General features: G+C 49.7%; 1 protein-coding gene across 2 annotated transcripts in view; it reads left to right on the plus strand.

The window, feature by feature from the left end:
* USP7 (ubiquitin specific peptidase 7) overlaps positions 1-17,606 on the plus strand; it is a 59,055-nt gene extending 41,449 nt beyond the window's left edge. For both annotated transcript variants that reach the window (XM_016154097.2, XM_036225515.1), the window contains exons 11-31: positions 1,055-1,137; positions 3,147-3,256; positions 4,793-4,949; positions 5,990-6,134; positions 6,453-6,583; positions 7,341-7,475; positions 7,910-8,011; positions 8,179-8,284; positions 9,454-9,546; positions 9,635-9,702; positions 10,042-10,142; positions 11,041-11,194; positions 11,771-11,838; positions 12,316-12,424; positions 12,517-12,594; positions 13,363-13,463; positions 14,259-14,358; positions 15,175-15,294; positions 15,469-15,540; positions 15,700-15,790; positions 16,242-17,606. In XM_016154097.2, coding sequence (XP_016009583.2) covers positions 1,055-1,137; positions 3,147-3,256; positions 4,793-4,949; positions 5,990-6,134; positions 6,453-6,583; positions 7,341-7,475; positions 7,910-8,011; positions 8,179-8,284; positions 9,454-9,546; positions 9,635-9,702; positions 10,042-10,142; positions 11,041-11,194; positions 11,771-11,838; positions 12,316-12,424; positions 12,517-12,594; positions 13,363-13,463; positions 14,259-14,358; positions 15,175-15,294; positions 15,469-15,540; positions 15,700-15,790; positions 16,242-16,348 — 2,231 coding nt within the window. In that variant the 3' untranslated portion in view covers positions 16,349-17,606. The remainder of the gene's footprint in view (positions 1-1,054; positions 1,138-3,146; positions 3,257-4,792; positions 4,950-5,989; positions 6,135-6,452; positions 6,584-7,340; positions 7,476-7,909; positions 8,012-8,178; positions 8,285-9,453; positions 9,547-9,634; positions 9,703-10,041; positions 10,143-11,040; positions 11,195-11,770; positions 11,839-12,315; positions 12,425-12,516; positions 12,595-13,362; positions 13,464-14,258; positions 14,359-15,174; positions 15,295-15,468; positions 15,541-15,699; positions 15,791-16,241) is intronic.
* The last annotated feature ends 3,043 nt before the right edge of the window (positions 17,607-20,649 follow it).

A 20,649-nucleotide genomic window follows, 5' to 3' on the forward strand; every position in this document is an offset into this window, starting at 1 on the left:
CCCTGTGAGCCCCTCACAACCAGAGCAGGAGCAGTGCCGCCTGTTCCCCAGAGGCTCGTTCTGGGTGGCTCGCCGAGACCGTGCCCCGCTGTGCGGCCTGCCTTTCACTCTTCCAATGTTGCCCTTTGCTTAACAATTTCATAATTTTGGCGTGTCAGTCCTTGCTTTTCGTATCCTAAGAACATCTGCCCCGAAGTCAGAGTCTCTTCTCTCTTACTGTTTTGTCTTTTCTGTTTATCTGCAATCCATCTGGAGTAGGAGTTTTTGCATGTGGTAGGATGTCAAGATTGATTTGCACCCCTGCCCCACACGAGGATACCAGGTGGACCTGTCACATTTCCCTCGCTGCTCTGCTGTGCGCCTTGGTCAGCATCAGCTGCTCCCGTTTGTGTAGTCTGTCCTGAACTTGCTCCTGGTCCATTGGTCATCCTTGGGCAGATCTGTGTGGGGTTTTTTTGTGTGTGGCTTAATTTATAATTAAAAGATTAAAGTGTATGTCGCGATTATTTGATGTACATGTACCTTGTGAAAGGATGACTTTCACCTCGTCATTGACCACATCCATTAGGTCACATGTTCCTTTTGGGGGGGTGAGAACCTTCACGTTCTACTCTCAGCACATTGCATTTGTGATCAGCTGTAGGCACCATGTTCTATATTAGGTCATCAGACCTTGTTCATCTTATAGCTGAAAGTTTGTGCCTTTTTCCCAACCTCTCCCCACTTCCTTCACCCCTGAGTCTCCATGTTCCTGCTCCCTTTCTACCTGTCTTAATAATTATAGCTTTATAGTGAATGTTTCGGTCACAGTTCATACTTCAGTGTTACTTGACTTTGTCAGAGTTATTAAAGCGTGGACTCCACGTAACCGTTTGTAACACCCTTAGGAAGCCGTATCCGCGTCCTTGGAGTTCGTGCCTTTGCTGGGTCCCGTTTAACTAGTCAGCCCCGATTACTTCCCTTCCCTGGCGTTCCCGAGTGTACCGCGCTGGCTGTGCTGTACTCAGACCTTCACTGGTAACTTGGGCTGACCTTTTTCTCTCTCTCTTTAAAGTATTTGAATCGTTTGTGGATTATGTGGCAGTAGAACAACTCGACGGTGACAACAAATATGACGCGGGGGAGCATGGCTTACAGGTAACTTCACACTAGTGCGCGGTCGTAGCTTTTCACTTTACTCTCGTATCATTTACTTAATCGTGAACTAACAATTTAAGTTGTTCCTCTTCACAAGCTGCTGGTATTGAGAACTCAAAAGGATCTTGTTTTTCAGCCCAGATGTTACGTTTTAGAGAGTTCTGGGTGCGTTGCTGGCGGAATTTAACGGGAAGAGTGTAGGGCAGGTGTCTGCAGGAAACGGAAGTACAGCTTGTTCGTCAGTGTTTATTTAAGGTGGAACTGTCCCCACCACACCTGAGGCCCTGTCCGTGTTTGAAGACTTTTTTTTCCCCATTTCATCCATCATTCTGTTCTTTCTGGGGTCGGTGCAGGGGCTTCTCCTCTGTTGCTCCTAGTCACGTGGACCCTGGTTTCAGCTGGTGATGTTTTTGCTTTTTTGTGTGAGAGGTACAGTTTTCTAAGAACAAATTCTAGAATGAGATGTATTTTTTGTTATTTGTTCATGATACTGAGTGTCCTTGTTTTCCTCCTCACCTCTTGGGGACTCTGGGTTCTGGCAGAGCAGGGAGCATTGTAAACGAGTGACTAGTCCATGTTCGGACAGGGGGACGTGGACTGTGGCCAATTCCTGGCTCTTGGTCTGGATGGTGGGTGGATCTCCAGCCTCCTCATGGGTCCAGCCATCCAGGGACTATTGCAGCCTCATAATCTTGACTCATTGGCTCAACTGATTTATAATTTTTCAGACCATCCTGTGTCTACTGCGCTTGCTAATTTATAATTCATGGTGGTAATGTTCCATTTCTCAGGGGGCCACAGATCCGCTCTTCTGCTTGGTCAGGACACTCAGGAAACCAAGTTGCAGTTCAGAAAATCACCTTCCAAACAGGCAATTGGATGTGCTAGGAGATACTTACTTCATCAACCAGAAGAATTGCCTTTATCCACACTAGTTATTTGGGGTCTGGGTGAGCAGTAGTAGGTATTTTAGAATCATAGTCTCTGTGGACTGTGATGGAGAAACAGAATTCTTTTATCATTCTTTTAAGTTGTATGAAAACTACCATTCTTTTGTGTGGTTTTGCTTCCTGAGATTTGTGTTCTTTCCACGTGCCCTGTCCTTAAATATGCTGATGTACAGCGCAGAACATTGCCATGTAAATGTACCTTCTCAGCTACCAGGTCCTCTAGCAGGTGCTGAAATGAGCTGTACAGCTCAGAAGGAAGGTCTGAGTTTGAAATACAGCCTTGGTGAGGGCTGCCGATCGTCTGGTAGTGGTCAAGCTTGGCAAACGCTATATAGTGAAGAAAAAGAATCTGCTGCGATGGAGCAGAGCTGGAGGGAGGGAGGTGTGAGAGCTGCAGAGTCCCAGGTCCCTCCAGAAAGGAAGTTGGGGGGTGTCCAGGAGCACAGAGCCTGGCAGTAACTGGGACACGGTCGTGTTGGTGGTAAGAGAGCCTTGCTGATAGTGACTCAGACATTCGTTAGAAGTGGGATTGAACAGTAAACAGTGTGCTCCAGAATGTGCGTTTTTAAGTAAACATCATAAAAGTCCAGGGAAAGGAAGCCAGCCACCGAGAGTCCTCCGTCCTGTCCTGTTTGTCTGTACTCGTTCTGTGCAGGTGTTCCATAAGCACTCCTAAACTTACCTCATTGTAGTCATAGCCTTCCGCTTTGCCATTTAGTGCTTTTTCTACGTTTTTCTGTTTTTCATAGCGTTTAACGACTATATACTACATCAGCAAGTGACTAAGCCTTAATTACCTATTCCCTGCCACTGGACGTCAAGATAGAATATAATCTTAAAAGAAGGGGAAGTCTCTCACACGCAAGCCATTGCAGCGTTGTTATTTTCATAACAAACCTGATACAGGTCTAAACAAATTCCAAAGGCAGCCTAGAGTGGTACCTGACCCTTGCCAGAAGTCCCCAGCGCATCTTAATTTTACTGAAATTCTGTTGCTTTCATTGCATCCAGAAATAGGTATCAGAGAACTAAGTTTGCATTTCTTTTCCCAATGTTCAGGAAGCAGAGAAAGGTGTGAAATTCCTAACATTGCCACCAGTGTTACATCTACAGCTGATGAGATTTATGTATGACCCTCAGACGGACCAAAATATCAAGATCAATGACAGGTAATCTGGAGTGGGGTGTAGGAGTTACGAGTTGACCATCATCTGGATTTTTCGGGGGGGGGGGGTGGCGGGTAATCTCAGTGCTTCGTGTGGCTTTTGTTTTTTCGGTCTCATCTCTGAGTGGCTGAGGGTCTCCCTTCTGCCTAGGTGTCCGGGAACTCATTTTAAAGGGATAATTTCACTTAGATTTTGAGGCGGCTCCTTCTGAGTCTCCCTCTCAGGGAGCCCCCGCCCTTCATGTGGCGGCCGAGCGAAGGCCATGGGGAGAGGACGCTCCTGCTCCACAGGCCTTGCTGTCACCTCTGCAGCAGAATTGGATGTTATTGTGTTTATTTAGGTTGGATTCTCCAGGACTTTGTAATCTTTCAGTTGGTGTTGACATCTGCAGTGGTACAGGTTTCAGAAATGCTGAAGTGAGGGGGTGTGCATCCCAGGCCAGGTGTTTTTCAGGTTTTTAAAATACCAGATAGGAGGACGCTACTGCATACTGCTTTATGTGGTTTAGAACGCAGACGTTTTATCCTCATTAGTCTGTGCACCAGCTCTATACATGGTGGAGGTCGGGCATTCACCCTTTAAACTCGACCCAGTCAGATTCCCTGCCACCGGCTGGGCGTTTGCTCATCCACTGTCGTCCTTTACGGTGGACCATGTGAGAAACCGTCTCCACCAGACACCACAGGCGGGCAGTCTGCAGACTGAGTCCAACCTGCTGGTGCGTTTCGTTTGGTCCTTATCTTGGTTTTTATTTCTATTTTTATTGGAAGAAGTTGCCAGTCTTTAAAAAAGAAATCACATGATTTTACAATAAAGGCACAGATTTCTGACACCTTTAGGAATTCAGAACAATTCAGAACATTTAGTAGCACTGGGCCAGAATTCCCGGGGCAGCAGGGGCCGGCGCTGCTCGGGGGCTGTCCCTCAGGAACTGTCCCTTAGCACTCTGCAGACAGCCCTCGCCCGCCTGCCCCGTCCCCTTCCTGCTCCGATGGCGCAGCCGGTGACCGTGCACTTAAAACGGTCCAGAGCCAGTGTTGTAAGAGCCAGGAGCGTTCAGGCTGTCCACAAGTCACCGGGTGGGGGTCTTTTTTCCACATCTTCCTCCAGATTTGATTCTTCCATGTTTCTCAGACCTGCAGAATTTCCTTAGTGGCCACAGTGCTGCACCTTCAGAATCATTCATCAATGTGTTTGGAATTGTTTATATTCTCGGAGAGTCACAGTGTACATTTATCACAAGACTAATTGTTGTCATGTCCTTAAATTTAAAATTCCATTGAGGTATCTCAGTGCTTCATAGGTATTTTTCTCATATGTAGCTTCAAATTTTATATTAATATATGAACAGTTAATTTGTTTTAACGAGTAGGAGCCACCTCAAGTAGTCAATAGGGCCTCCCAAATCAGGTTCATACTTCCTTTCCAAATAAAGATGAGCCAGTATATTAGAAGGTCTAGCAATAAATAAAGCCTGAAGATGAAATTTTTATGTGTAAATGAAACCTAGATTTCTTTTTAAATGTTTTTTTTTAATAGGTTTGAGTTTCCTGAACAATTACCACTTGACGAATTTTTGCAAAAAACAGATCCTAAGGACCCTGCAAATTACATTCTTCATGCAGTCCTGGTTCATAGTGGAGATAATCATGGTGGACATTATGTGGTTTATCTAAACCCCAAAGGGGACGGCAAGGTGAGTGCTGGCCGTGGGGCGGAGTCGGGCGTGATGCTGTGTGGGGAGGGGATTCACACCGATGCTCGGCCTGCTGGGCCTTCGCCTTTCCCTGTTCCCACCTGATGGCCTTGATAGCAAGGGATCCCTCCCTGGCTTCTGGTTTATTCGTGTGTTCCAGTGTGTGAGTCAGCTGCAGAGACTTCAAAGGTGAACAGTCAGTTGGTGATTATACCTTCTGTATGTGTCTCTTTGTTAGTGTTGAACTTGGTTGGACTTTACAGAATCCCTTTACGTCCAATTCGAGGCACTCATTTTCCTCTTAAAATTAACAGCAGAATGATTATTATCCAGGGCCTGGGCCCGTGCAGGGAGGCAGCACTGATTGCATGGCATTCCATGGGCCCCACTGTCCACGCTGTGGAATGCCCCATCTTTCCCTGGTTCACATGGGCCTCATCACGTCATCTTCACCAAAGGGAGCAGATGAGGGTCTTGGGGTCAGTGTCAGGAGCATGGCCCTGGTGAGAAACACAGCAAAAGCTGAGCGCTCCTAGCACTTGCTGAGGGAACCCCCACAGCACTGACCTGTGTGAATCTTTAACTGTGGGGTCGAGTACCATTTAAAATGAATCGATGTGTGACAAAGGGATTGGAAGGTAACTGTACAAGCTCTACCCTTACTCATTGTGATAATGTGTCGTGAGATAGGATATAGTGTCCCATTTATTAACCACACCGTAAAACTTCAATTTTACTAGCCAAGTCGGGTGCTTTCTATATGGTTTTCTCAATTCTGTAAAAAATTGTGTTGTTAGTAGATTGAACCTAAATTAAAAATGGACTGAGTAGATTACAAAGATTGTCAATGGATAAATATTAGCAGTTCCTCCAGAATACGGAGCTAGGCAGGCAGAAGGACTGGAGAGTTTTATCAGAGGGATGCTCGAGGCAGAGTCCAGCACAGCATCGGATGCTGTGGTTTAGAACCACTGCCTGATGGTTTGCGTGCTTCTCAGAGCACTTCCTCTCGGCTGATGTCTCGCTGCTCTCCCGTCTAGTGGTGCAAATTTGATGATGACGTGGTGTCGAGGTGTACGAAAGAAGAAGCCATCGAGCACAACTACGGGGGGCACGACGACGACCTCTCCGTCCGGCACTGCACGAACGCGTACATGCTGGTTTATATCAGGGAGTCGAAGCTGAGTGAGTAGAGGTGTCGTTCCGCTCAGCGCTGTGGCGAGCTTTACAGTCGTGCCATGAGTCACCACCGTGGTATTTTAGGCCATGGTATGGCGGCCCTAAGCTGGGTCTCCCGTCCAAACACGCGTTCTGCTTACCCTGCCGTATTCGCAGCCTCGGGAAGCAAGCCAGATTGAGCTTGCGGGCTTCGATGTAGATTCATGGCACCAGATGATTTCACATCACTAGATTGTTTTATTAATGATGCCGTAAAATTGGGACCTTCTAAGAAGGGGAAGGTAGGACCTGACGGAGGTGAACAGAGGTGCATTTATCCCACAGGTGAGGTGTTACAAGCTGTCACCGACCATGATATTCCTCAGCAGCTGGTGGAACGACTACAGGAAGAGAAAAGGATCGAGGCCCAGAAGCGGAAGGAGCGGCAGGAAGCCCATCTCTACATGCAAGTGCAGGTCAGCCTGCCGTGACCCTCGGGGGGACGGGCCCCCGCGGCCTGCTGAGAGCGACACTGCTCCAGTGAACGCGGGGTGCTTCCAGAGTGACTGTGGATGGATCAGGGACTGCTCGGGCCAATTCCCCGGCAGCTTGGATTATGTTGTACACTCTAGTTCAGGGTGAGGACTTGGACGTGAGAATTAATTAGGCTCCAGGCAGCAACGTGTGTGTGTTCATAAAGTGCGGAGGGGATGAGAGGAGAGGGCCTCGGAGGGAGGATGCGGAACGAGGGGGCGCTCCTGGCCGGAGAAGCAGCACAGTGCAGACGGGGTACAGGAGGCGGCTCGCCAGGCCACGGGGAGGCATGACACGCAGGATGGGGGAGCAGGAGAGCTCCCACGGGGGAGGTGGATTTCTAGATGGCCTTGGTTCATGATTCCGTAGTGATAGTAGAAAACAAAGAGACATCATCTTAACAAGCTGACCACCCGGGAAAAGGTACGTAATGTGTCCTGTTTTTATAATATGTGGAGGGCACCTCACAGATGGAGTGCCAGCAAATCTTTATAGATGAGAGCGGCCGCATGGAAATGTAGGTTTTTGTCTTTTCTAGTTTTTGCTCGTTCTGATACGCTTCTCCTCGGGTCTTCTGGAGAAGGTTTATGGAAGCAAAAGCCTGGTTGTTTCAGCATCTTACTATTTGAACTGAGTCTTGAGCAGTGGGGTCTCGTGTCATTTTGTAAGTCAGTTCTGTGTTTCTGTGCACATTTTCAGATAGTCGCAGAGGACCAGTTTTGTGGCCACCAAGGAAATGATATGTACGATGAGGAAAAAGTGAAGTACACTGTGTTCAAAGTGTTGAAAAACTCCTCACTTGCTGAGTTCGTCCAGAACCTCTCTCAGACCATGGTAAGTGCCAGTCATTCTGCTGGCGGGTGGTTCTGGTGCCCAGTTCCACCCTCCTCCTCTGTACATGGACGGGAGAGAACCTTTTGCGGTAGGTACATGTCCGCAAGCTGAGGAGCGAGTGACCTGAGCTCGGTGCCTCTCGGCTCTGCCTCTTCTGCCCTTTGACTTTATCTTTGAAGAGGATCTGCAGTGAAGGAAGTCGAATGTGAATGTGAATCTTCTCCTTTGTACCCTTTCCCCCCTTTTTTCTTTTTTGTAAAATGGGGACTCAAGCCTCGAAATACTAGTGACCCTGACACGGCCGATGACTTTTGTCCTGATCAGTAGGAGAGCTGTAATTAGGGGCTTGTACAGTCATAGGATGAGTACGCTGACACTGAAATTTAAATACGAACTGATTTTGTTTTAATTAAGTTAAATTAATTTTTTCCCAGGGATTTCCACAAGATCAAATTCGATTATGGCCTATGCAAGCCAGGAGCAATGGAACCAAACGACCAGCAATGTTAGATAACGAGGCTGATGGCAATAAAACGGTAAGTGTCGCCCAGCGCTGACCTCGTGGGCCGCTGTCTGTCCCGCAGCCTGTCTCCCCTTGGTCCCGGTACACGGAAGTGGATGCACTCTTTGGTACTTGAGTGAAGTTTTTCACTCTCACTGAGTCATTAAAATTTTCTAAGATGGGCATCTCTTTTGGAAATAGATGATTGAACTCAGTGATAATGAAAACCCTTGGACAATATTCCTGGAAACCGTCGATCCGGAGCTGGCCGCTAGTGGAGCTACATTGCCCAAGTTTGATAAAGATCGTAAGTGACAGTCTTCAGAGCAGTAGAACTGGATTCTTGGACCCTCACTAAGCACACGGTGTTAAGCATTCTTCTCTTGCAGAGGAATCTTGTTAATTCCACACATGCTCATTACACCCCTGCCGTGGCCAGGCTTCTTGGTGAAGTCCAGGCAGGCTGACCAGGGTTGTGTGGTGTCCTGGGAGGTGAGGAGACGGGGGGCAGCACTGAGTTCACCGCTGTCCATCTTTAGTCGTGGCCCCCACGTCTTGCCGATCACACGAGTCTTCCATATGTGGATGCGTCATGCAGAGCGGGTCCAGTAGTGAATGCACTTGACCCTAGAGCAACATGGGCCCGAGCTGCACACGCCCACTTCTGTGTGGGTTTTTATTTTTTTTATGTGTGGATTTTTAAAAATAAGTTTTTTTAATGTATTTTCTTTTATGATTTCCTTAATAACCTTTTTGGTTATTAAGCTCACTTTATTGAAAGAATGCAGCATATACGTGTGTGTGGGTGTGTGTGTGTGTAAAACACATGACATACAAAATGCGTGCTAATTGACTTCGTGTTATCGGTGGGGTCTAGGCAGCAGCTGGCTATCAGTAGGTAATCTTGTGGGGAGTCAGCGGTTACACGCAGGTTTTCAACTGCGCCGGAGGTCGGGGCTCCTAACTCCCATGTTGTTCAGGGTCAGCTGCGTTGTGCTCTGCGGATCACACAGTCTCTGCCGTAGGATCCTGGAAGCAGCCACGGGATTGTGTGAGGCACATTTTGGCTGTATTCCAGCACCGCTTTACAAAACCAGTATCAGAGTCTGCCGGCACTTGGTATAAGATGAAAGATTTTCATTGCTACAGGGGGCCGCTTCTCTGGCAAAGGCATAAACAGCCATTAACAACCTCAGCCAGTTGTTAATTCCAGGTCTTGAAGCTGGAATTCCTAAATTCACTGCCCGTCATCCCGTCTTCACTGCCTCACCTGCAGTGTTTTCAGGCGGTTGAGGGTCGGAATGATGCCGCAGTCACGGGGTAGCCTCCTGAGTAAATCTCATCTGATGTAGTAACTTCTAGGTGCCAAAAGCTGTCATTTCAGTGGCGTTTACTGTTTACTGGTTTGTTCGTTTTTTTTAACATTGTACTACTGCACGGTAAGATCCTAACAAAACCTGTTTACAAACCTTGTAGATGATGTGATGTTATTTTTGAAGATGTATGATCCCAAAACGCGGAGCTTGAATTACTGCGGGCACATCTACACGCCGATATCCTGTAAAATACGTAAGTCCTCCTGCGCTCCCCTCCGAGGCGGTCTCGCTGACGCCCCGGCGTGTTACAGCTTCGGGCGCTCTACTTTTCTTTTTCCCAGGAGACTTGCTCCCAGTTATGTGCGACAGAGCAGGATTTATCCAGGATACTAGCCTTATCCTCTATGAGGTTCGTACGGTTTATTTTTGTGTAATCGGTATGTCGTTAGTGGTTTGGAGAGGGTTGTTGTTTGTTTTGCTAGCCTCGCATTTTTTATGTGTGATGCCTGCAGCTGAGTGGAGGCCTTGGGTGACCTTGAGTTGAGGATCATATTTATAGATTTATGACTTTTCCCAATTGAAGATCAGTCGGTGATTGTTACATCTTTATGGATATGAGCATTTCCCGTTAGCATTTGAACTTGAAAGTGCAGGGCTGGTGGAACTGGGCGTAGAGGAGATGCACAGTGGATAGCCTCGTAAATGCTGGACAGACTGCATTGTAACCACCTGACCTCTTTTATTCTAGGAAGTTAAACCGAATTTAACAGAGAGAATTCAGGACTATGACGTGTCTCTTGATAAAGCCCTCGATGAACTCATGGATGGTGACATTATAGTGTTTCAGAAGTACGTACTTCTTGAAGGATTTTATCACTTTTCCCTAACGTCAATTATTTTTTTAAGTCCTGTAACAGCAAACAAAATGGCATCTAGACCCCAAGTCCCGTTTTGTTTGAAGTACCTCAGAATGTTGACGGAAGTGGCCGTCTCTGGGTTTGGGGATTAGGAGTGGTGAGCATTTTCATCATTTAATGCTCAAATTTCCTAAAAATGTCTATGGGGAGAGTGGTAGAGTGGCAGCAGTCTATGGAATAGCAAAATTATTTTTCTTCTTTGAAAACAGGAAATTTTTTAGAATGCTCCTGCTTAGGTAGCTGATTTCACTCTCTTCGTATAAAACCAGTGAGTCTGCTGTGTTAACCTTTGTGTCTGAAGGTAGCCTGATGTGGCCTTTTCCTTACTTTTGAAGCCTCTGGCCAGGGCAGACCTGACGCAGGGCATGGGCAGGCGAGGAGTGCGGCGGCCAGGAGCAGGGCCTGGCACGCCGCCGTGGTGAGGGCCAGGCAGCAGTGTTTCGGGCCAAGCGACTGCTTGGTCCTGGCGCCTCAGCGTGAACACGCAGGCCGCTGACTGCTGGTCAGAACAGGCTCTGCCGCGAGCCAGCTCTGCGGGCCCCGCGCTTCACCTGAGTCCGTGCCCTTACCTGTGTGGGGTGAGGGCACTGGTTTGTCTGTATTGCGCTCAAGAACAGGAAGCGGCGGCGCTGCGCGGCTCCGCACACCTTCAGCACACGCTGCTTTTCCCCGTGGTCCCTGGCTTACAAGGGCAACCGGGCAGGCCAGACCCCTGACGCCTGAAACGTGACCTGAGTTGATATGCACACTGGTTGGCCTTAGTGTTGAGTGAGAGGTTATGACCTTGGCCTGGGCTTTGATTCAGGCTAGAAACTTCTTTCTCTCCCTAGGGATGACCCTGAAAATGATAACAGTGAATTACCCACCGCAAAAGAATATTTCAGAGACCTCTACCACCGTGTTGATGTCATTTTCTGTGATAAGACAATCCCTAATGATCCTGGATTCGTGGTCACGTTATCAAATAGAATGAATTATTTTCAGGTATTTGATAAATGTTCTACTTCCTTCAGATTCCATTCCAGACAGACCACCTTTTCATTACAAGGGCTTGCTGATGAGACTGTCCTATGGGTTCGGGTCAGGAGGAGGCCTTAGTCCTGCGGTCTGAGGACGTGCTGCCCGAAGTGGGCGGGCTCTGGGATGGCCGTGGGACCAGAAGCCGTTCCTTCCCCAGCCTCCCCTCCCTCGCCCACAGCCACATCCACCTGCCCTCCTGTCCCCCGAAATCCTCTGCTCAGGCACAGTTTGGTTTCGCAGATAACTGTGGTAACATGCCAAGTGTGAACCATTAAAAAAATATCACAAGAAAATACCAAAAAACTTATAGACTTCCCCTTTTAAAAGTTGTCTTTTTCAGGGAAGCTCCTCCCGTGGTGATACTTTACTCCTATTAGATAGTAAGTTCTCATGGTATTTAAATCCAGGCTGCTCTTACCGCCTTTTCTAAAGAACATTCAGCAGATGATTAATGATGATGTTTATAAGCAATTAAATTTCGGTTCATTCCCCCAAACGCAAGCTGTCCTTTCTGACTCCGGATCCGTCCCCTTCCCTCAGGTCGCAAAGACGGTCGCACAGAGGCTGAACACCGACCCGATGTTGCTCCAGTTTTTCAAGTCGCAAGGGTAAGCCACGCTCACAGGCACTGCGCGCTTTCCACAGCTCATCCCGACATCGTGGCACTGATTTTAATAACTAGTTGGCCACTTCACCTGACATGCCATTTCTCGCTCAGTTTATCAGATACAGAATTGTCACCCCTCATATCTTGACCGCACTGCTCCAAGATATAAAAATAATTGGCAGCCTCATCCAAGGCCAGACTTACTTTAGATACATCATCAGCAAACACGTCCCCTTGTGTCCCGCTGGGTCCGTCCCAGCCAGACTCCCGTGTGTCGTGTCACCATTGCAGAGAGCATTCAGGTGTGACAGCCCGAGGGACTGAGGACTTGGGAAATAGGAACAGTAGAGTGAAACCCTTTGCCAGGTCCAAATTTCAAGTCTAGGTGCAAGGCCAGTGGTTTGCTTTTCTGCTTACACACATATTTGTTTTAGGCAAATAAACAAGTCATTTATTTATATGCTGTTTTCTTGTGTAGTTATAGGGATGGCCCAGGTAACCCTCTTAGACATAATTATGAAGGTACTTTAAGAGATCTTCTACAATTCTTCAAGCCTAGACAACCTAAGAAACTTTACTATCAGCAGGTATGAGTCCAAATTAATGTAACCGTGGGTGATAAAGAGAAGGCTTGGGTTTTGGTGGAAGCATTTCTAAAACGAGTCTCTTTTCTTAATAGCTTAAGATGAAAATCACAGACTTTGAAAACAGGCGAAGTTTTAAGTGTATATGGTTAAACAGCCAATTTAGGGAAGAGGTAAGTTTTTTTGAAACGGTATGCATTTTTTTTTTATTATTGGATCTCGTTTATTGTTTCTGTCTCTCCAGACCTTGAAACTAAAACAAATGAAAGCGTAATGAATGACAGCGTGTTAGAGGTCCTTGGGCCCAGATGGGAAACCCGGGCATGGTGGCCGGGTAGTGAGCCCTGGGTCGCCTCCCCCAGCACTGGCGTCCGCAGTCACTGGCGGAGGCCACACCAGCGTCCCACGCTTGTCGCACACGGGTCACACATCCAGCTGCACTTCAGATGGTCTTTCTAGAAACTGCCAACCAGGATCCCAAGTTTATCTTTCCTGCTCTGCCAGTTTTCAAGGGAAATCTGAGCCATATACCTTAGACATTCTCAGGCCAACATGATAAAGTCCACTCCGGCCGGCCTGGAGTCAGGAGACTCCTTTCTCACTGTGCTGGGAGCTGGAGTGGCTTGTGCAGGACCCTTCGGGGCCAGTTCCCGGAGAGGTTGTGCTGTGAATGGCCAGGTTTGCTTCCGAGTCGCTCGTTTTAAAGTTCCCTCAGAACTGGGTGCTTGTTGGGCTTAGGCAGATAACCTGAGTGACTTCACAGAGCTGGCCATCAGGGCAGGAGTGTAAGTGAGGAAGTGTGGGAGCTGGAGGCAGTGGAGAACATCTGTCACAGTTTGTTTTGTTTTTTTATTTTTGTTTTTTTCCAAGCAAAATCGGTTTGTTACAGCAGACCCTTTACATTTTCTTTAAGGCATTTGTTTCATCTTGTCATTTCTTAGGAAATAACACTATATCCAGACAAGCATGGGTGTGTCCGGGACCTGCTAGAAGAATGTAAAAAGGCTGTAGAGCTGGGAGAGAAGGCATCAGGGAAACTTAGGCAAGTATTTCCTGGAGCCGGAAGGTGAGCGGGCTGGGGGCGCCAGCCCAGGTCGGCAGCCGCCTTCATGGGAGCCGGACACAGCCAGAAGCCACCCGCATGCTGCCGAGCCCATCTCAGGCTGTCTTCTGCAGCAGTCTTAACGTATTTCACAGTGAAGCCACTTTTTCCCCTTCCCTCCCTGATTCCTCATCTTCACTGTCTGTAGTAAAAAGGTGTGATTCAAAGCCAAGCAGAGGAAGGATACGATTCCCGTAGAATGATAACTGAAACCAGAAAAGGCTGCTTTGATTGTATTCAGGGAATCAATCGGGCCACTGGCGATCTGCTTAGCCAACGTGCAGGCTGTAGAAAGAAGCCTCAGATGTGGTGACCAGTTTTTATTTCGGCGAATTTGGGCCCTGTTCTTAGCACGCTGCATTGCAGGATGCAGCAGCCCTGGGGGCCGTTGGTTTCCAGAATGTTTTCTTTCCAATACTAATAAAAGAAGAAGACTTTCTCTAAAAAGTGAGAAAAGTATCACCAGTCCCACCCAGTTCGGGATTGTTAGAGGGAAGATTCACACACTTCCAGGAGACTCGGCCCCACTGAGTCCTCTGCAGGGCCAGCTCAGAGGGTCCCCTTCGCTCACCCTGCATCCCACTCTCTGAGGAGACTCCCTGACCTGTGTTGTGTCTGCTTCCCTGGATGCCTGCTGTTGACATTTTGGGCCTTTTAAAAAAGACAAGCAAATTTTCCATCAGTCTTTTTTTAGTGTAAATTTCTATCTTTCACTTTCCCCCTTGTTTTGTATAGGCTGCTAGAAATTGTAAGCTACAAAATTATTGGCGTGCACCAAGAAGATGAACTATTAGAATGTTTATCTCCTGCGACGAGTAGGACATTTCGAATAGAGGTACCTGCCCCACCGCTGGCCCCAGGGAGAGTTCTGGGCTTATTCAGTTCTGTTGTGATAAAATATACATAAATTCACCACTTTAACCACTTTTAAGTTCCGTGGCATTAAGTGTGTTCACACTCTTGAACAGCCGTCGCCACAGCCTTTTCATCTTCCCCAGCGAAAGCCCATACCCATGAAATACCCGCCTCCCCCAGCCTCCAACACCCACCGCTCTTTCTCTGATTTTGACTTCTCTGGGAACCTCGTAGGAGTGGGGTCATATACCGTATTTGTCCAAAGAAATTCATTTTAAATATGAACCACCAAGCAAATCCAGTCCCTGGGGTCCCTGTTGATTTTTTTTTTTTTTTTTTTTAATTTTTTTTTAGGTGAGGCAACCCTTGGTTGACCTCACAGATTGCAAAGACCACGTCAGCTTACAATTCCTTATTTTTTATTTTTTACGTCTACAGCACCTGGTCTTCCTAGGTGGTCTCCCATCCAAGTACTAACCAGACCTGACCCTGCTTCCAAGATCAGGCAGGATCAGACTTGTTCAGGGTGGCATGGCCGTAGGCGGGTCCCTGTTGATTTTGAAGTTTCCACATTTAACTGGAAAAAATCCATTATTTGGTGTTTTAGAACCCACCATTTTCCTTAAAAATTTAGATATAGTGTTGCTCTGAATTCTTATTCTCACAAGACCCAAATATGGCATTTTGGCAAAAATAAGACCTAACTTCCTTGCTGGAGGAGCAAGTCAGAACTAAAATGTAGCATTTTGTCTGCATCACTGCTTTACTCGACTCTCTTTAAAATATGTGTCCTCAGGAAATACCCCTGGACCAGGTAGACATAGATAAGGAGAACGAGATGCTGATCACGGTGGCACATTTCCACAAAGAGGTGTTTGGAACGTTTGGAATTCCATTTTTGCTGAGGATACACCAGGTGAGGTCTCCTTGGGAGCAGGTTGAGCATCGTGCGTCAGAACTTGAAGCCTCGCGTCATTTTCTGATTAAATAGTGTTAAAGCTGATTTCCTGCCTCGGCGGGCGGGTAACGGGCTGTCGTGGTGCGGCCCGTGAATGAGTGTCCTGTCCTGTCCCGTTCCTCCCGTTCGTAGGGCGAGCATTTCAGAGAAGTCATGAAGCGGATTCAGAGCCTGCTGGACATCCAGGAGAAGGAGTTTGAGAAGGTGCGCGCGCCCGGGCCCCTGTGGCGTGGCTCGGCGGGCGGCTGCTGGATCGGGCCTAGTGAAGTAGCCTGGACCTCCTGGCCGGAGGTGTGCCGGAGTGTGCGTGATGCCGACATCCGGAACTGACGAAGGCGTTTCGTTTCCGTTTTTGTCTTTTAGTTTAAGTTTGCCATTGTGATGATGGGCCGGCACCAGTACATAAATGAAGATGAGTACGAAGTAAACTTGAAAGACTTTGAACCTCAGCCTGGTAAGACGACCGCCCCTCCCGCCTCGGTCTGTCTGCCGTGTGGGTTTAGGTCTCAGAAGCGAGCGCCACGTGGCCGGAGGGGGCCGCCCCGGAGGTGCCGGCTCTTCCATTTTCACGGTGGGGCGACCTGGGCTCGCGTGCCTCCTGCCAGAGGAGCAGCAGCGGCCCTCACCCGTGCCTTCTCTTAAGGAGGAAGCAAGTGGCGTGGTCGATCACACGGGGGCTGAGAGCTGCAATTCAGGGTCGCGGTGCGGGTGGCTCTCTGTGACTCGCAGGCTCTGGCGGTGTGGCATTTAGAAGCCACCGAGACGCTCAATCGCCGTGGGGGCCCCGGGCCCGCAGTGAGCGTGCAGCACGGCGCCCCGGCTGCACTGTGACCCACACCTGAGCACCAGCTCCGCGTGCGGCCCGGCGTGGGCTCTGGTCTCACCGCCCCTCTCTCCCCCCGCAGGTAACATGTCTCACCCTCGGCCGTGGCTAGGGCTCGACCACTTCAACAAAGCCCCAAAGAGGAGTCGCTACACTTACCTTGAAAAGGCCATTAAAATCCATAACTGACCTCCTCCCCCGGAGCGCGCACGGCGAGGCCCGCGCGGGGCGGGGCGCCCCTTTCACAGCGAGGACTTTGGTGCGCGTGTGCTCTAGCCGGAGTCGTCAGCAAGAAGATTTGCTGCTGGTGTTAATTTTATTTTGTTGAGGCTGTTCAGTTTGGCTTCTCTGTATCTATTGACTGCCCTTTTTGAGCAAAATGAAGGTGTTTTTATAAAGCTTGGATGCCAATGAGAGTTATTTTATGGTAACCACAATGCAAGGCAACTGTCAGCATCATGGGGAGAGGAGGTTAGTGGGACGCCTGGCGCGGGCACGAGGTCCCTAGTCTGTGTCTCGTGGCATAAGCTGCCTGGCTGCCTTCCCGGGAGTCCCGGTCGCCGCCCCGCAGCCAGGAAGTCTTATGTTCAGGCTCCTCTGCCGTGTTTCCTCCAGTTATACTTTTCAACGACCTTTTGTGCATCTGTAAAGGCAAAACCACAGAGAAACTCACAAGCTGATAAGTAGCGCTCTTTCCTTCACCGCGTGTCCTGCCGCCCCTCCTCGGTCCCCTACACTCCCCCTCCCCCCCCCCCCCCCCGCCTGGGTCTTTTTAAACAGACTCGTCCCCCATCCATCAGCCACTACCGTTCTGCAGCCCGTTCGCAAAGGGGACGCACTGAATACAGTCCGGACAGACATTCTGGGGTCTTTTTATTAAAATGCAAGCACTGTTAAAATACAATTAAGGTGTACTATGCTGCCTTCTCGGCAAACTTCATGATCTCAAGAGTTTCCTACAAGCAGGTGAAAAAATTATAAATAGAATTTCCTTAAAACGGAAGAGGTGGAACAAAATAAAGGAGAGCCTTTTAGCAAAGAGGGCATGCTCACTAGTGGTTAGCAAGCTGTCGACTTTGTAAAAAAAAGTTAAAATAAAAAAAAAAAACAGGAAAAATGAAATTGTATATTTAATGAATGAACATGTACAATTTACCGCTGGGAGGAGGTGACTTTCTGTTGGGTGAATCTGCAAGTGACTCTCACTGATGTTGATATTCATTGTGTGTAGTTTTATTTCAGTCCCGACCTTTTCTTTTGGAGCTAATGCCAGCCGCGTGTCTAGTTTTGAGTGCAGTAAAATAGAATCAGCAAATCACCCTTATTTTTCATCCTTTTCCAGTATTTTTTTGTTTCTGTAGCAGCAGTGTACGCCAACTCTTCCTGTATATTGCCTTTTTGCTGGAAAATGTTGTATGTTGAATAAAATTTTCTATAAAAATTATAATTAAGTGAGTGACGTGGACGTTGAGGGAGATTTCTGCCCTCCCCCAGAAACAGGCTCGGGGAACCTGAGCCGCTTCCCCCTCACCCCAATTCTGCTGATGTACAATTCTGGCTGCCCTTCCCCCCCCCCTTGATTTTCCTTTTGCTAGTCTCCTTTCAGCTGAAGGAATGAAAGGTTTTCCAGGTGGGAACCACGTGCAGATAAGATGACTGGAAATCCTGCTAGAGTGGTGGAAGGCGCGCGCCAGACCGTGCCGGTGCCGGCGCGGCCGTGACCCCCTGCGGAGCTCACACTGGCCGCTTCGCTTCTGGTGCCCGGCGCACGAGTTGGTCTGTAGCCCAGGGTGACTCCCCTCCAGGTGCCCACACGCCGAGAGCTGCCCCCGTCTCAGTGAACGTCTTGATATTTTTAAGTATGGCTCAAGGCTGGTTATAGTCTTAGGTAATTGAAACAGCATTCTCCCTGAAGTTATTAAATGACTTTTTACAAAAAACCATTTACGGTGTGGATGACGTGTTGCATTTTCTTTTCCACCCACTCCTAGTTACGGTATCAAGTCCGAGTTCATAAACCTGGTTTTGGGGGACAGGGATGGAGATGGACCTGCCTTTCACGTGGCTCACTCTGCACCCCCAGGAATGCTCCATCTTCTCTAGGACGTGTCGCTGTTCCATGACCGAAGTCCGAGGCCTCCGGTGATGGCTCGCTGGGACCCACGCTGTGGAATGAATGGGCCATCCCATGTGACTACACGGGAGCAGTGCGCTGGAGGGCACGTGACATTTTAAAACAGCATGCCGGGTTCTTACTAGATGCTAGTGTCTCTTTAAGAGCAGTTCCCAGAGCACCTTCCTCAAATGTCCCTGCCAGCCCGACTTGGGGACCACCTTAGAAACGAGTTGCTGACCTTTCTCACAAGAGCCTCGCGTCAGCTGCTTTGGGGATCACCACAGCCAGCAAGACGAGGGGCACGTGTCTCCAGCGGTGTTTGCGGGCCTCGCCATGTTAATACGTTATTCCATCTCTGCAAGGGCGAGGCGGGTCCCTTGGGGTGACCCGGGCCAGAGCTATGCAGCCGCGGTGGGAACAAGCTGTGTCGGGAGCCACCTTCCTGAGCCAGCGCCTTGTACGTGCCCCGCTCCATGCCTAGTTTTTTGGCAGGTGATCGTTCGTGACTTGGTCGGTGTCCGGGATTGGTATTTCCGAGTAGTTTGCTGAAGCCTCAAGCTCAAAACCTCCTTGTCTTTGAAGAGAGTGTGACAAGCTTTTGGCTTTGTGGGCTCCGTGTGGGTCTTCACGAGACCACGCTCCAGTGGACGGGTGACGCTGAGCTTTCGTGATACTTCACAGGTGAAGCTGGCACCAGGTTCGCTGATCCCTGGACTAGGGAGAAGGGGCCCGTCTGAGGGACTGATGGCTGGGTGGCCAGCAGGTCAGCCCCCTGGTTAAAAGGTGCAGCGGAAGGACAAGCCCAGCCCTGCCTCTCGCTGAAGACATCTGCGAACACTGTCTCGTAAGAACCAAGTGTCCCCAAGCCTGTCGCACGGCTGACGGTGCAGCGTATCCACCCAGGCTGGGCCCCGGGTTCTAACCTGGCTCTGTCCGGTGTAACCTGCCGTGTGGCGTGCGCTGTCCAGGCAGTAGTCGTGAGCCGTGTGTGGCTGTTGAGCACCCGGAATGTGGCAGAAGTAGCTGAGGGAGTGAACCTTTTATTTAAAGTTAGTTTCCACATGCGGCTAACTCCACCGTGTGTTGGATTAAGCCATTGTAACCGAACTTTCCTTGCATCGTGAGTTAAAAACGATCAGCTCTCTCGAGGAGCTGTGGAATTAACATATAAAACATTGGGCCTCAAGTTTTCCTGAGATCTTTTCAGGGAGAGGCACATTCCGGGTGGGGACAAAGATGAGGACAGAGCTCCCCAAGTCCCTGTACTTGCCAGGGGACTTGTGCAGACTGGTCCTCGCCAGCTCCATCTTCCAGGGAGGCCTTGAAGCCAGGCCGTGGGGGGTCTTCAGGAGCGGTTGGAGGTTGGAGCAAAGGCAAAGGCGTCGGAGGCCCCAAAAGGGTGGGCGCATATGGGTCTGAGCTCCCAGGGGCTTCTGACTCACAAGGCAGTGGATGGATCCGGGGCTGGGCGTTTCCACCGCAGTCCTTTGGTTGTCCAACCATCTTGCAGTAAAATGTGGGATGAAAAATTACACAGAGAGCCTGCATGAAGCCCACCTCCTGTGGTAAGGCCAATGCTGGCCTGACCCTTCCCCACCATTGAAGAGTGGGCCCTCAGCACTTCTGGGCCCCTTGCTACAAAGTCGGTGTTGCAGGGGGCAGGCGGCAGAGAGGTCAGGGTCAGCTGCGTCCACGGGCTGGTTCATGGGTGTGCAGTTGGAGATGTGACAGTCTACACGACCATGGTCCCTGCCCCTCACCCCACGGGGCATTGCTTCCTTCTCCGGACTCGCCTTACTGCCCACAGCTGCTGGAAACGGGCAGGAGGTGTCCTGGGTTGTGACAGGCTACCCAGCTACCATTAGTGCGGGGCCAAGGCCAGCGCCACGGCCAGCGCCACACCCTCCTGTGTGCCCCCGTGATAACGGGGGAGGGCTGTGTCCTGTCTTGGCTCTGGCCACGCGTCAGCAGTCCTAATAACCATCACCCCTGAGCACACCGCAGAGCCACCAGCACAGACTCGAAGGCTGGGCGCTCAGCCTTGCTAAGTAAGCACAGAGCCGGCCTTGGGACAGCCTCATGCCACGGTGCTGTCCCGCTTTCCAGGCACCCCAGCCGCCCCGCCCCCCTTCAGATGACAGCTGCAGGAGCCCCGGGCGGGGTGTCCTGGCCACACCGCCCAGACAGCCCTCCTGGCCACCCCCAGAAGTCGGTGCAGACAAACCTTGAGCCAGGTTGACCGAGGGAGAAGTGTGCGTGGGAAGGATGAGGCCCTGAGCCCGATGCGCCCCTGGCTGGTTCTACAGTGAGACCCTGAGCGGGAGAGCAAGGCCGCCCCGGGCCCAGGCCTCGGACACGGAAAAGTTAAATGGAT

The sequence above is a fragment of the Rousettus aegyptiacus genome, unplaced genomic scaffold (genome assembly GCF_014176215.1).
Source record: "Rousettus aegyptiacus isolate mRouAeg1 unplaced genomic scaffold, mRouAeg1.p scaffold_m13_p_8, whole genome shotgun sequence".
NCBI classification, from domain to species: domain Eukaryota; kingdom Metazoa; phylum Chordata; class Mammalia; order Chiroptera; family Pteropodidae; genus Rousettus; species Rousettus aegyptiacus.